The sequence below is a fragment of the Tribolium castaneum genome, chromosome 5 (assembly GCF_031307605.1).
Source record: "Tribolium castaneum strain GA2 chromosome 5, icTriCast1.1, whole genome shotgun sequence".
In the NCBI taxonomy this organism is placed as follows: Eukaryota; Metazoa; Arthropoda; class Insecta; order Coleoptera; family Tenebrionidae; genus Tribolium; species Tribolium castaneum.
Window position 1 is genome coordinate 14,729,994 of NC_087398.1, and position 13,109 is coordinate 14,743,102.

The window sequence follows — 13,109 nt, forward strand, 5'->3', positions numbered from 1 at the left end:
TCCACAGCTTTGCTGAGGATCCGTTTCAGAATTGCCAACGAAATTCTAATTGCTGTGCTACTAGAACAGGGTGCATCTGCTGATGCATAAACTCTCGGAAATCCCCGTCACACAAGGATAATTAATGTAGACACTCTTTTGTGGAAATGATGAATTTCGTGAGCGAAAAGCCAGTCGTGCAAACGTATCGTTTTCCGGGGCAATTATTTCGTTAATGACACGAAACCTCATTCGATGTTATGATAATACCCTTAAGGTTGGCTGGTCGCGTATATCAGAGAGATGGAATTTGTCACTAGACACTAACGAACTTGCCTCCCTTGGAAACCTGAAACTGAGAAAGTGCCACAATCAGTGTAAGCGGAGGCCATGTAACGAGCTCATCTGTTCATCTCAAACTTGACTAACATAAATTCCGGAAATTGCAAGGACTTGAGGAATTGTCCCCTTCGAGATCGATTTCGATTTCTTGCCAGACACCAAAATGAACAAATGCTGGCTGGGCTGTGTTCACGCTATGCACAGCTTATCGCATAATCTCTTATTCAGACAGCAAGTGTGTAAACTTTGTCTAATCTACGCTGGCTGACTTGTACAGATTATCAAAGTCCCAGCTCACGGCTTTATCGCAACTTGTGCCGTACTGTTTTCACACTCATTCCAGCGTTGCATGGGGGCACACGTGCCTGCAACTTTGACGGACTTTTATCACGTTTCTCAACTTGGTAATTTGCCCTTTGACAATGCCTTGACATTGATCCTGAAAACTTTACGACAAACTGTTGAACGCGCCAAATCGAGTCTATTATAAATGAACTCTGATGATTTCAGACACTTTTCGCCACTATTTTATTCAGAGCAACCATTTCTAAAAAGTTACTTAAATATGGACCGAGAAGTTTTAAAACAGTATTTCTAAATTAATTTAAAACATATTATTATTTAGACGTAGAGTGTAATGGAAACCTGGAAATATGTGTGCTGATTTTGCTCTGTATTACTCAAGAATTTCAAATTGTAGAAAGTATTGAAATAAAACACCTACGGAAACTAAGTTCCTGGCTTATTGTCCTTGGGATATTATTTTGAAACGCAACGAGTAAAGAAAAGTTTGTTTTTTTAACGTGGAAAAACGTGAATCGAGAACAAAACTTCTTGACCAGTTGCATACACGATTTCATAAAATTCTTTCATATTTAACTCATTCGACTTGTGAAGATTGAATACTTTCCAAATAAAATGAGTATGAAATTTTTTACATACTTATTAAATGAGTTTGGGAAAAAAATAAGCTCTTCCCAAATCAAACGAGTATAGAAAAGTTAAAAAATTCCTATGGAATTTCTCAAAATTGTTTTCAGTTGCATTTATCTTTTCTCACAAGTCATAACTTGACAGCCATGTATTGTATTGTTGAATGATTTTTTTTATTAAAGAGATTTTTTAAGATGAATCTGTTTTAGCTATGACAAAAATTATTGCAATGGGATGTATCAAAAATTATGGACTCGCTCTTGAGGATCGATGTTAATGGCCTAAAAAAATAATAGACAAATACTAGATTGTTTAACAAGTAAAGAAAACTCACTTTTCTTACGCCTTGAACACGCACTTTTTTCGTGTACTTCACTTTACGAAAATTATAATTTTAAAAATAAAAATTGTCTTGATCTTATTAGCAAAGTTATCCGTGTCAAGCATTTGTTTCCTTAGTGATAAAACATCACAACCACGTAAACATATAATCTTCGAAAAAGCTTTCATGTAAAATGAATCAAAGCGAAAATAATGAAGAAATTCTGCAATTGGTAGCAGAAGCGGAGTCAGGTTTATTACCTACAAAGTCTAAGGCAAAAATTGAATAAATAAAAAAAGTGTTGCTAATAAGAAAAATCCCACTTTTCTTAATTATTTTGGGTTAAACCATGTTATTAATTTCTGTTAAGTACACGAAAAATTATTGTTTCTTATTTACGCAGCTCGTAATAGTTACAAAATGCATAATTTAAAGTAGAATTAAAAAAAATAGACCCGTCGTTAACTTTGTTTTTAATGTTTACTTGGTTTATTATCCAATTTAAAAAAAAATGTAGGAAAACAATTACTTTGGTTTTTGAAATAAGCTAAAAAACACCAGTTTCAAAGTGCAGAAATATTTGGCAATTGTTGTTACCATAATTATAGTACTGGTTAATTAAAGGGGGGTCGCGAAATTGCACGAACGAAGTGAGTGTCATGAGAGTGTTGAATGTTGCGAATGAAAGTAAAGTGAAAATTGTTTGTAAAAGTCGTCAATTTGAACATAATTTGACATACAATTTGACAACTTTGAGAGCTAAATTACAATATAAAATCCAATGTCGGAGTTATTATTTACCGAAAACTATTTTTTTTCATACTTATACAAGATTTCATACTTATACAAGATGTCAAAACCCACATATTTTATTTTTTTTTATTTAGGACGGGTTTATAGAAGCGTCATTAATTCATTTCGCGATTAAATGCGTGATTAGCTGAACACGTGACCAAATTGAACCAATTTGATTGGTCTATTCGCGTTGATAACTTTTAACGAATCAAAATTTGAAGCCGGTCCTTAGGTTGATAAATTGATATAAAATTCGACAATTTTGGCAATTCAGCGCTGTAAAAACGACTTTGAACTACAATAAATGCAGGTTCGGTGTTAATTTTTCAAAAATTGCTTGTTCAAGACGTCAAAGTAATTAACAAATTTAAAATTTAAATATGGCAGAACTTCATTAAGTAGGTATAGCAGCACTCGGCATATGCCTCGTGCGCTAGCCTTCTTGTGTGTGTAATATAGAACTTCACCGACTCGTACCATAAATAACTATTATCTTTAATTGTTAAACGTTTGAAATCATAGAAATCGATATTTCATGTAAATTCCCAAGGTAAATCCAATAAAAATTCTCTTTCAAAGTGAAAAAGCATTTTCGCGATCTCAAGAATTTTAATAAAAACTAGTCAATATGTACTTATTTTTTTCTGTCGGACCAAATCGGCCAAAGCAAATGAAACGTGCCACCAGTTTTCATTTATTACAGTAATAAAATGTTAGAAACATGTTAAAAATAGCTGCTTGCATATGAAACTTAATTAAACAACTGTTTGCCAACTTTCAGTCTGCGATAACAACTTTGTTGAACATCCACTCGAATTTTTCTACGTATCAGTGCACATTTAAACCACATTTGAGCTATCAAGTGCCCTCGCCTTTTTCATCACCGCCTTCCATCCATCTCTCCGCTAAGCTTCTAAAACAACATTAAAAATTCTCGCATCTTTAAAAGCCTCCCCTGGAAATGTCACCGGTTGAAAAACGGCGTGTCATGGGCTCGCAACTCCCATGAAACATTGATGAGCATTTTGACGGCGCTGCATATCCAATTTTGCGGCTGTTTTATTAATACGCCTTGGATGCAGGGAAATTAATAAAAGACATGAAAACGTTGAACGAGCTTTATTCTTACGTTTCCCTTTTCACACACACTTTGGCAGCAGCCAGATCGCGTAAATTTTCCAGAGTCGCCAACTGCACATTATTGCACTCATTTTGGTTGCGGAACCAACGAATTGCAGTCTCAAGACTTTGGTAGGCTTCAATGTTCGAGGGTTCGTCGGTGACTTCGTCGTCGAAATGAAATTCTTCGTATTCGATTGAGTCGTAACAAAACTCTTTATCGCTTTCAAGCCATTGGGTTATCTCCATTGAGTTGGTTTCTTCTAATCCGGTAATCTTTCGAGCTATTGCAACTATTTCCACTATGCCGTCATGGTTCAGCTCGGTTTCATTCCTTACGTCCGATATTAACCTTGTCCAGGATTGCACTATTTCGTTTCTGGGAATGGAATCCCACGCTTTACTGATTACTGAAATACTTTCCGTTAGAGCGAATTCTTCCAAGAATTGTTTCACAGGACACGGTGACTTTGAAAGTAGCAATTCAAGGAGGTGTTTCCGATAGCTGGTCTTCACTTGATTCATTACTAGATCCATTGGTTGGGTTAATGAGTCTTCAGGTACTACAAACACTTCGAAATTGTCCCGGTCTTTGACTAGAGTTTCGCGAGGTGGATGCCACAATGAATCGTTCATCACAAGGAGGATTTTACCAACATTGCCTGTATTTTGCTGTCTCTGTGTTACAAGAGGCACGAAAATGTCCTCGAACCATTCCTCAAACATTATCGAATCAATTTCAGGACTCTGATGTTTGTAGAAAATCGCATCGTTGGTTGCACACCTCCGTTCAGGTCCTACGACACAAAGAGGCAACTTGTGAGCCGAGTTCGCATTAGCACAAGCTATAATTTTAACAGCTGATTTCTTATCACAGTTTGGCAGACTTTTCCACAACAGAAGACTATCACACACGTTGTAGATGCTCTCATGGGTGAACCCCCCTCTCTTGAAGAAATTACGCAATTGTTTGCCCACATTCACCGGTTCTTCGTCATTTGCTTCCTTGTCTTTAATCCCATGTCGATTTTTGAAATGTCTCAACCATCCACTGCTCGCTTTGAAACTTTGGTTCCCATTTCTCAACTGGCTGTTGATTTCTAGTACAGATGGTCACATCTAGTGGTATTCTTCCTTTCTTCGAGGTACCAGCGACTAATGAGCGAATCGAGATCGGTGTTTTGTGCCGTTTTCCTTTTTCTCGAAGATTTGGTTTTCGCAGTCTAAATCCGAGACGAGTTTAGGGATAGCATCCGCCTTTTGTTGAATATCGAAGATGTTGAAATTATGCTCACTCATAACTATCAAGGTTGTATGTCATCCTGAATTGTGAACTGCTTTAGTGCGTCCTTTACCCAAAATTAAAAATTCCACGTCATGCTCTGACTAGGGATCTACTAGCATAACGTTGCCTATCTTGTCAAAAATTTTAGAAAAAGTCATTTATAATCATTTATATATAGCTATGTCGTTTGTGAAGGTTTAGGTATAATTACTGGTGAACAAGCAGGATATTGAAGAAATTATAAAACTATTACAACAGCCCTTGGAAAAAATCTTGGTGGTTGCTTTAGAGATTTGGATGAAATGAAGACACCATTGTGACCCTTTTGGATTTTTCTAAAGCGTTTGACACCTTAGTAGATATACAGTGCCAAAACTAGGTACTAATTGACTAAAGGCGAGTTCTCAGTTTGGCGCCCTTAAGCATAATTTTCTTAATACTAGTTTGCTACTATTATAATTTCTAGAGACATTATAATTAGAGACATCTCTCAGAGAGATATAAAAAAACAAATAAATATTAGACTATGAAAACCTGAAAAAAAAGAAAATGGTCCCGGTCTCAATTAATTAAAGGCATACTTAATAGTAATTTTTGTATTAAGTGCGCGAAATGAGTGTTTTTTTAATGGCGCCTGAGAATGTTATTTTAGTCGAGACCGCCAGGTCGAGACCTAAAAGACATTCGAAGGCGCCATTAAAACATGAATTTCGCCACGAAATACAAACAACGTTTTTTCTACAGCCTCCAGATGAAGAAAAAAGTAACAGAAATTAGTTGGAACAAAATGGTCTGATAAATCGAGTTGCTTGCATGGTTACGATGATAAATAAAAGTGATAGTTGCGAAAAATTTGTCACAATAGGTATTTTTGTTGAAGAAGTGTGATGGATTTTAGCAGCGAAAACGAAATAGATGCAATTGCAAGCGCGGCAGTGTCGAATCTTTTGCCTGCTAAATCAAGACCGCAGTACGAAAAAACGTATCTTCAGTTTCGGCAGTGGTGTTCTATGAAAAAGATTGATCAAGTAACGGAAAATGTTTTGTTGGCGTATTTGGAAGAAAAGTCTACCACCTTAAAGCCACCAACACTCTGGGCCCTTTATGCGATGTTGAAAGCCACCTTAAACGTTAAAGAGAATATCGATACACGTAAGTTTCCGAAGTTAGTGCCCTACCTGAAAAGCAAAAGCGTAGGTTACAGAAGCAAGAAGTCGCAAATTTTAGACAAAGAAGACATTAGCAAGTTTATTAATGAAGCAGATGACAAGATATATTTACTGATGAAGGTAAACTTATCATATTAGTGTAATACAAATCAAAACAACTCGTTTTATTTATAGACTGTGCTAATTTTGGGTATATCGGGAGCCCTTCGACGTGAAGAATTAGTTAAAATGAAGCTAACTGACATAGAAGATAAACAGTCTGTCTTAATTGTGAAGGTGCCTGATACAAAAACCCACTGCGAACGAATATTTACTGTTTCAAATTTAGAAAATATAGAAATTGTCAGAAAATATAGAGCTTTGCGGCCTCCACGGGCGACTAGTGACCGTTTATTTTTAAAGTATACCAACGGAAAATGTGTGAATCAAAATGTTGGAATTAACAAAATCGGAGAGATACCAAGTTTGATTGCAAAGTGGCTTAACAAAGACGAACCTAAAAAATATACTGGTCACTGCTTCAGAAGAAGCTCTGCCACTCTTTTGGCGAATGCTGGAGGTGATCTAATTTCAATTAAACGTCATGGGGGCTGGAGAAGCAGCACAGTGGCAGAAAGTTACATCGAGGACTCTTTGAATAATAAAATTGAAATTGCCAATAAAATTCAACCTTCTTCCTCCACAGAAGAAAACAAAATCACTCAACCTTCTACATCGGCTTCTTTTAATGGCGAAAATAACTTTCATTTACAAGCGTCTTCACTCAGGCCTCTGGGGATAAACGGGGGCACGTTTTCGTCATGCACATTTAATTTTCATATGTCAAAGTAAATATCTATTATTATTGTTTTGTAATATTGTTCTGTATAATTATAAAACCTTTAAAACTACCTCTCATTATCGATCCGTCTCTTCATTTCGGTTGCTGTTGATGTCTTTTCGTGTTACTAAAATTGTAACAGAAATAAGTTGGAACAAAATGATCTGAAAAATCGAGTTGCCTGCACAGTTAAAAAATATTATTTTTTCACTGTGAAACCGTGAAAAAATAATATTTTTTCACAGTGAAAAAACGTCAAACTTCGCGCATAGGTAACCATGCATAAATGTCACGATTTTTTGACGGCTGTAGAAAAAATTATTTAAACAATAGGTACACATTTAATTTCCTATTTGAGATTTAGTCTAAGTGCATAAAGCTGAATATAAAGGCATAAATAATAGAAAAAATAAAATTATATGTGACAATTCAATAATAATAATGTAGGAATCCGCTTAATTTAATCCAAATATTGAAATTTTTAAAGAAACCTTTCTTGCTTTCACCTGCCAAACTCATTTATTACTTTTCATCAAAATTTTGATTTAACTTTTGTTTATAATGCTTGAACCTGACAGACGTCCTCGTGCCATTGACGACCTTATTTTAATTTTTAATTATCAATTTTAATTTCGTAACAATTTTTTCGCAAGATGCACTTCTTAATGGTACCGAAACAAAAATAAAACTCACCTCTATAGTCTTTTTAATATGAATTATCTTACTGGGTTCATCCAGTAATCATCAGACTCGACTTGAACAAAATTTTGTAAAAACCTGGCACCGTTAGCTCGCTCTAATTGTGTGCATTTTCGAATTTTTTTTTGGAAAACGGCCCTGATGGTTTTTTACTTGGTTTCTAGCATTTTTAAGCCAATTTTTCTAGTTCACTTGGAACTCAAATTTAACACAACCACTAAAGACTCAGTGACACGACTCAAAAGACCGAGAGCCATTTTGTAAACTGAACTAATTCTTGTAGTATATGAGTAGCTTAACCAGCAAAAATTACTTAATCTCTTATTAAAGAATTATTGGAACTGAAACTGATTAACAACTAAACAAAGAAAGTCACTACGTTAATAAGATATAATTTTACAAAAAGAGTTTTCCAAAACAAACGCTTCTGCAAAATAATTGTTTATAAGATTGCACAAATTTTTGTTTAATTGGAATTTGAAAAACAAAAGTATTGCTTGTTTGGCGCCTCCTGAGGCTGCGCCCCTAGACAAGGCACTACTTCGCCTATACCTAGTTTCGGTACTGTAGGTATATTAAGTGAGACCTCCTTCAATAGACAGCTCCCGATAACGGACATTTTTGTAGAAAGATAATAAATGCATTGGAAAGTAATGAAAAAAAAACTCTCTACAACCCTCTGTATAACAGACGTGGACAAAAAATTCTCCAGATTACCGTAATATTATATTTATTTATCTGCTGAAACGGACAGACCAAAAAAATAATGGTGCAAAAACGAACATTTCTTTGATAGATTATGTAGAAACGAATGAAAAAGTGATAACCGAAAATCTAAAATTAAATAGAAAAATTAGATGAAAAGATTGATGAAGATGATAATAATAAAGAGAAAACTTGTCTTAGCAACACAGTAAACTCATGCTATCTTTGAAGCTTTTTTTGTAGAAATATTTTGCTGATGTTTTTTCTTAAATTTGTTGAAAGCGTTAAAAATTCGAAAAGCTTGGATGCAGGGAAATTAATAAAAGACACGAAAACATTGAATGAGCTTTATTCCTACGTTTCCCTTTTCACACACACTTTGGCAGCAGCCAAATCGCGTAAATTTTCCAGAGTCGCCAACTGCACATTATTGCACTCATTTTGGTTGCGGAACCAACGAATTGCAGTCTCAAGACTTTGGTAGGCTTCGATGTTCGAGGGCTCGTCGGTGACTTCGTCGTCAAAATGAAATTCTTCGTATTCGATTGAATCGTAACAAAACTCTTTATCGCTTTCAAGCCATTGAGTTATCTCCATTGAGTTGGTTTCTTCTAATCCGGTAATCTTTCGAGCTATTGCAACTATTTCCACTATGCCGTCATGGTTCAGCTCGATTTCATTCCTTACGTCCGATATTAACCTTGTCCAGGATTGCACTATGTCTGTTCTGGGAATGGAATCCCACGCTTTACTGATTACTGAAATACTTTCCGTTAGAGCGAATTCTTCCAAGAATTGTTTAACAGGACACGGTGACTTTGAAAGTAGCAATTCAAGGAGGTGTTTCCGATAGCTGGTCTTCAGTTGATTCATTACTAGATCCATTGGTTGGGTTAATGAGTCTTCAGGTACTACAAACACTTCGAAGTTGTCCCGGTCTTTGACTAGTTTCGCGAGGTGGATGCCACAATGAATCGTTCATCACAAGGAGGATTTTACCAACATTGCCTGTATTTTGCTGTCTTTGGGTCACAAGAGGGACGAAAATGTCCTCGAACCATTCCTCAAACATTGTCGAATCAATTTCAGGACTCTGATGTTTGTAGAAAATCGCATCGTTGGTTGCACACCTCCGTTCAGGTCCAACGACACAAAGAGGCAACTTGTGAGCCGAGTTCGCATTAGCACAAGCTATAATTTTAACAGCTGATTTCTTATCACAGTTTGGTAGACTTTTCCACAACAGGACACTATCACACACGTTGTAGATGCTCTCATGGGTGAACCCCCCTCTCTTGAAGAAATTCCGCAATTGTTTGCCCACATTCACCGGTTCTTCGTCATTTGCTCCCTTGTCTTTAATCCCATGTCGGTTTTTGAAATGTCTCAACCAACCACTGCTCGCTTTGAAACTTTGGTTCCCATTTCTCAACTGGCTGTTGATTTCTAGTACAGATGGTCACATCTAGTGGTATTCTTCCTTTCTTCGAGGTACCAGCGACTGATGAGCGAATCGAGATCGGTGTTTTGTGCCGTTTTCCTTTTTCTCGAAGATTTGGTTTTCGCAGTCTAAATCCGAGACGAGTTTAGGGATAGCATCCGCCTTTTGTTGAATTTCGGAGATGGTGGAAGTATCATTTCCGTATAGCAAAGATGTTGAAATTATGCTCACTCATAACTATCAAGGTTGTACGTCATCCTGAATTGTGAACTGCTTTAGTGCGTCCTTTACCCAAAATTAAAAATTCCACGTCATGCTCTGACTAATGTTGCCTATCTTAGCAAAAATTTTAGAAAAAGTCATTTATAATCAGCTGTGTCGTTTCTGAAGGTTTATAATTACTGATAAACAAGCAGGATATTGAAAAAATTACAAAACTATTACAACAGCCCTTGGAAAAAATCTTGGTGGTTGCTTTAGAGATTTGGATGGAATGATGTCACCATTATGACCCTTTTGGATTTTTCGAAAGCGTTTGACATCTTAGTAGATATATACAGTGAAACCTTCTTCAATGGACACCTCCAGATAACGGACATTTTTGTAGAAAGGTAACAAATGCATTAGAAAGTAATGTAAAAAAAACTCTCAACAACCCTCTGTATAACGGACACGGACAAAAATTCTCCAAATTACCATAATAATTAATATTATATTTATTTATCTGCTTAAACGGACAGACCAAAAAATTAATGGTGCAAAAAACGAACATTTCTTTGATGGATTATGTAGAAACGAATGAAAAAGTGATTACCGAAAATCTAAAATTAAATAGAAAAATTAGATGAAAAGATTGATAAAGACGATAATAATAAAGAGAAAACTTGTCTTAGCAACACAGTAAACTCATGCTATCTTTGAAGCTTTTTTTGTAAAAATATTTTTGCTGATTTTTTTTTTAAATTTGAACATCTTTGGTAGGCAATTTATTGAATGATGCCTTCCTAGTGTTACAAATAGCGCATTTTTTCGAACTCTGTGGTATTATGTTGAGTAATTAGCAAATCCAATACACCCACTGTGGTCACTTTGTCCTATGTCACAGTTACACCCATTTGTTCATAAAAAAAAATACAATATTTTATTTTAAAATTGCCCACCCCTCATTACTGGACACCTCCCCACAACAGACAATTAAAGATTCCCCATCGGTGTCCATTGTTGAGAGGTTTTACTGTAACTTTTTCAGTGTTTACGTATAAAATGTTCATTATTTCTCATTACTCAATTTTAAAACAGCATTATTTGAAAGATCCCTTTCCTAAAATGCAATAAAGTTATTCAGCCCCTGTCATTTGGTTAGAGAAAAACTTTCAGTGAATAATTTTCAAAGCAAAAATAAAGACATATTTTTCTAATTCATAGTTTTTTCTTTTCTTGTTGTTATTTTCTGGTTGTTTTATTTTTTGTTCATTTTCTTCAATAACTTATTCATTATTTAGAGGTGGTAGCCTAGTAGTTGAGACGTTTGCGTCTCGACTCGAATGCACGGTTGGTTATTGGTTCAAAGCCGGTTTTAGCTAAGGGAATTTTTCTCTTGGCCACATTTCACAAAACACCATCCACCCCTCCGTGCCTTGAAAAGCACGTTAAGCTGTCGAGTCGGTCCAACAATCATTTACAATTGTGGAAAATGAGATTCATACCCTAAGTGTCTCAACCCAAATATCTACGATGATAATAATAATAACAATAATAATAAATTGATCCATTTACTTTACTGTTTGTTTATTTATAAGGGTATTTTTGTATTTTTTTTTGACTTTGCTTCCCGAGTTGTACTTACCACAAGTCAAATACTTTGTTTAATTTGTACTATTATTATTATTTAGCCAAAACTGGGCCTTTGTGCCTTCGTTCAGCTCTTGTAAAATTTCTACTTATAGTTTCTGTTGAAAGCGTTAAAAATTCGAAAAGCTTGGGTGCAGGGAAATTAATAAAAGACACGAAAACGTTGAATGAGCTTTATTCTTACGTTTCCCTTTTCACACACACTTTGGCAGCAGCCAGATCGCGTAAATTTTCCAGAGTGGCCAACTGCACATTATTGCACTCATTTTGGTTGCGGAACCAACGAATTGCAGTCTCAAGACTTTGGTAGGCTTCGATGTTCGAGGGTTCGTCGGTGACTTCGTCGTCGAAATGAAATTCTTCGTATTCGATTGAATCGTAACAAAACTCTTTATCGCTTTCGAGCCATTGGGTTATCTCCATTGAGTTGGTTTCTTCTAATCCGGTAATCTTTCGAGCTATTGCAACTATTTCCACTATGCCGTCATGGTTCAGCTCGGTTTCATTCCTTACGTCCGATATTAACCTTGTCCAGGATTGCACTATGTCTGTTCTGGGAATGGAATCCCACGCTTTACTGATTACTGAAATACTTTCCGTTAGAGCGAATTCTTCCAAGAATTGTTTCACAGGACACGGTGACTTTGAAAGTAGCAATTCAAGGAGGTGTTTCCGATAGCTGGTCTTCAGTTGATTCATTACTAGATCCATTGGTTGGGTTAATGAGTCTTCAGGTACTACAAACACTTCGAAATTGTCCCGGTCTTTGACTAGAGTTTCGCGAGGTGGATGCCACAATGAATCGTTCATCACAAGGAGGATTTTACCAACATTGCCTGTATTTTGCTGTCTTTGGGTCACAAGAGGGACGAAAATGTCCTCGAACCATTCCTCAAACATTGTCGAATCAATTTCAGGACTCTGATGTTTGTAGAAAATCGCATCGTTGGTTGCACACCTCCGTTCAGGTCCTACGACACAAAGAGGCAACTTGTGAGCCGAGTTCGCATTAGCACAAGCTATAATTTTAACAGCTGATTTCTTATCACAGTTTGGCAGACTTTTCCACAACAGGACACTATCACACACGTTGTAGATGCTCTCATGGGTGAACCCCCCTCTCTTGAAGAAATTCCGCAATTGTTTGCCCACATTCACCGGTTCTTCGTCATTTGCTTCCTTGTCTTTAATCCCATGTCGGTTTTTGAAATGTCTCAACCAACCACTGCTCGCTTTGAAACTTTGGTTCCCATTTCTCAACTGGCTGTTGATTTCTAGTGCTTTGGCACAAATGGTCGCATCTAGTGGTACCCCACCTTTCTTCCTTTCTTCAAGGTACCAGCGATGGATGAGCGAGTCGAGATCGGTGTTTTGCGCCGTTTTCCTCGTCTTTTTCTCAGAGATTTGGTTTTCGCAGTCTAAATTCGAGACAAACTTCAGGATTGCGTCAGCGTTTCGTTTGATGTCCGAGATGGTGGAAGTGCCAATTCCGTACTGTTTGGCCAAAACTGAGCCTCTTGTCCCTTCGTTCAGCTGCTGCAAAATTTCGAGTTTCTGCTGGAAGGTGAGCACAACGCGCTTCCGTTTCGACATTGTCGGATAACCGACGGTTCGGATAATCGGCACGTAACTGATTCAAACTCCACACA

The 13,109-nt window shown here is 36.5% G+C and overlaps 4 protein-coding genes across 6 annotated transcripts in view; 1 reads left to right on the top strand and 3 right to left on the bottom strand.

Annotated features, from left to right (window-relative positions):
• LOC655187 (D-2-hydroxyglutarate dehydrogenase, mitochondrial) overlaps positions 1–13,109 on the top strand; it is a 153,445-nt gene that overhangs the window by 86,334 nt on the left and 54,002 nt on the right. The window lies entirely within an intron of this gene.
• On the bottom strand, positions 3,497–4,789 carry LOC135266274 (jerky protein homolog-like). The gene is made up of 2 exons (XM_064356627.1): positions 4,678–4,789; positions 3,497–4,590 (listed from the first exon to the last, which is right to left on the bottom strand). Exons 1-2 carry the CDS (start codon positions 4,787–4,789, stop codon positions 3,497–3,499), a joined length of 1,206 nt encoding a protein of 401 aa, XP_064212697.1.
• On the bottom strand, positions 8,523–10,828 carry LOC100142039 (jerky protein homolog-like). Its single transcript, XM_064356628.1, has 3 exons — positions 10,780–10,828; positions 9,168–9,614; positions 8,523–9,079 (listed from the first exon to the last, which is right to left on the bottom strand). The coding sequence occupies exons 1-3, from the start codon at positions 10,826–10,828 to the stop codon at positions 8,523–8,525; spliced, it is 1,053 nt and encodes a 350-aa protein (XP_064212698.1).
• On the bottom strand, positions 11,641–13,053 carry LOC135266275 (jerky protein homolog-like). Its single transcript, XM_064356629.1, has one exon. It carries the CDS (start codon positions 13,051–13,053, stop codon positions 11,641–11,643), a length of 1,413 nt encoding a protein of 470 aa, XP_064212699.1.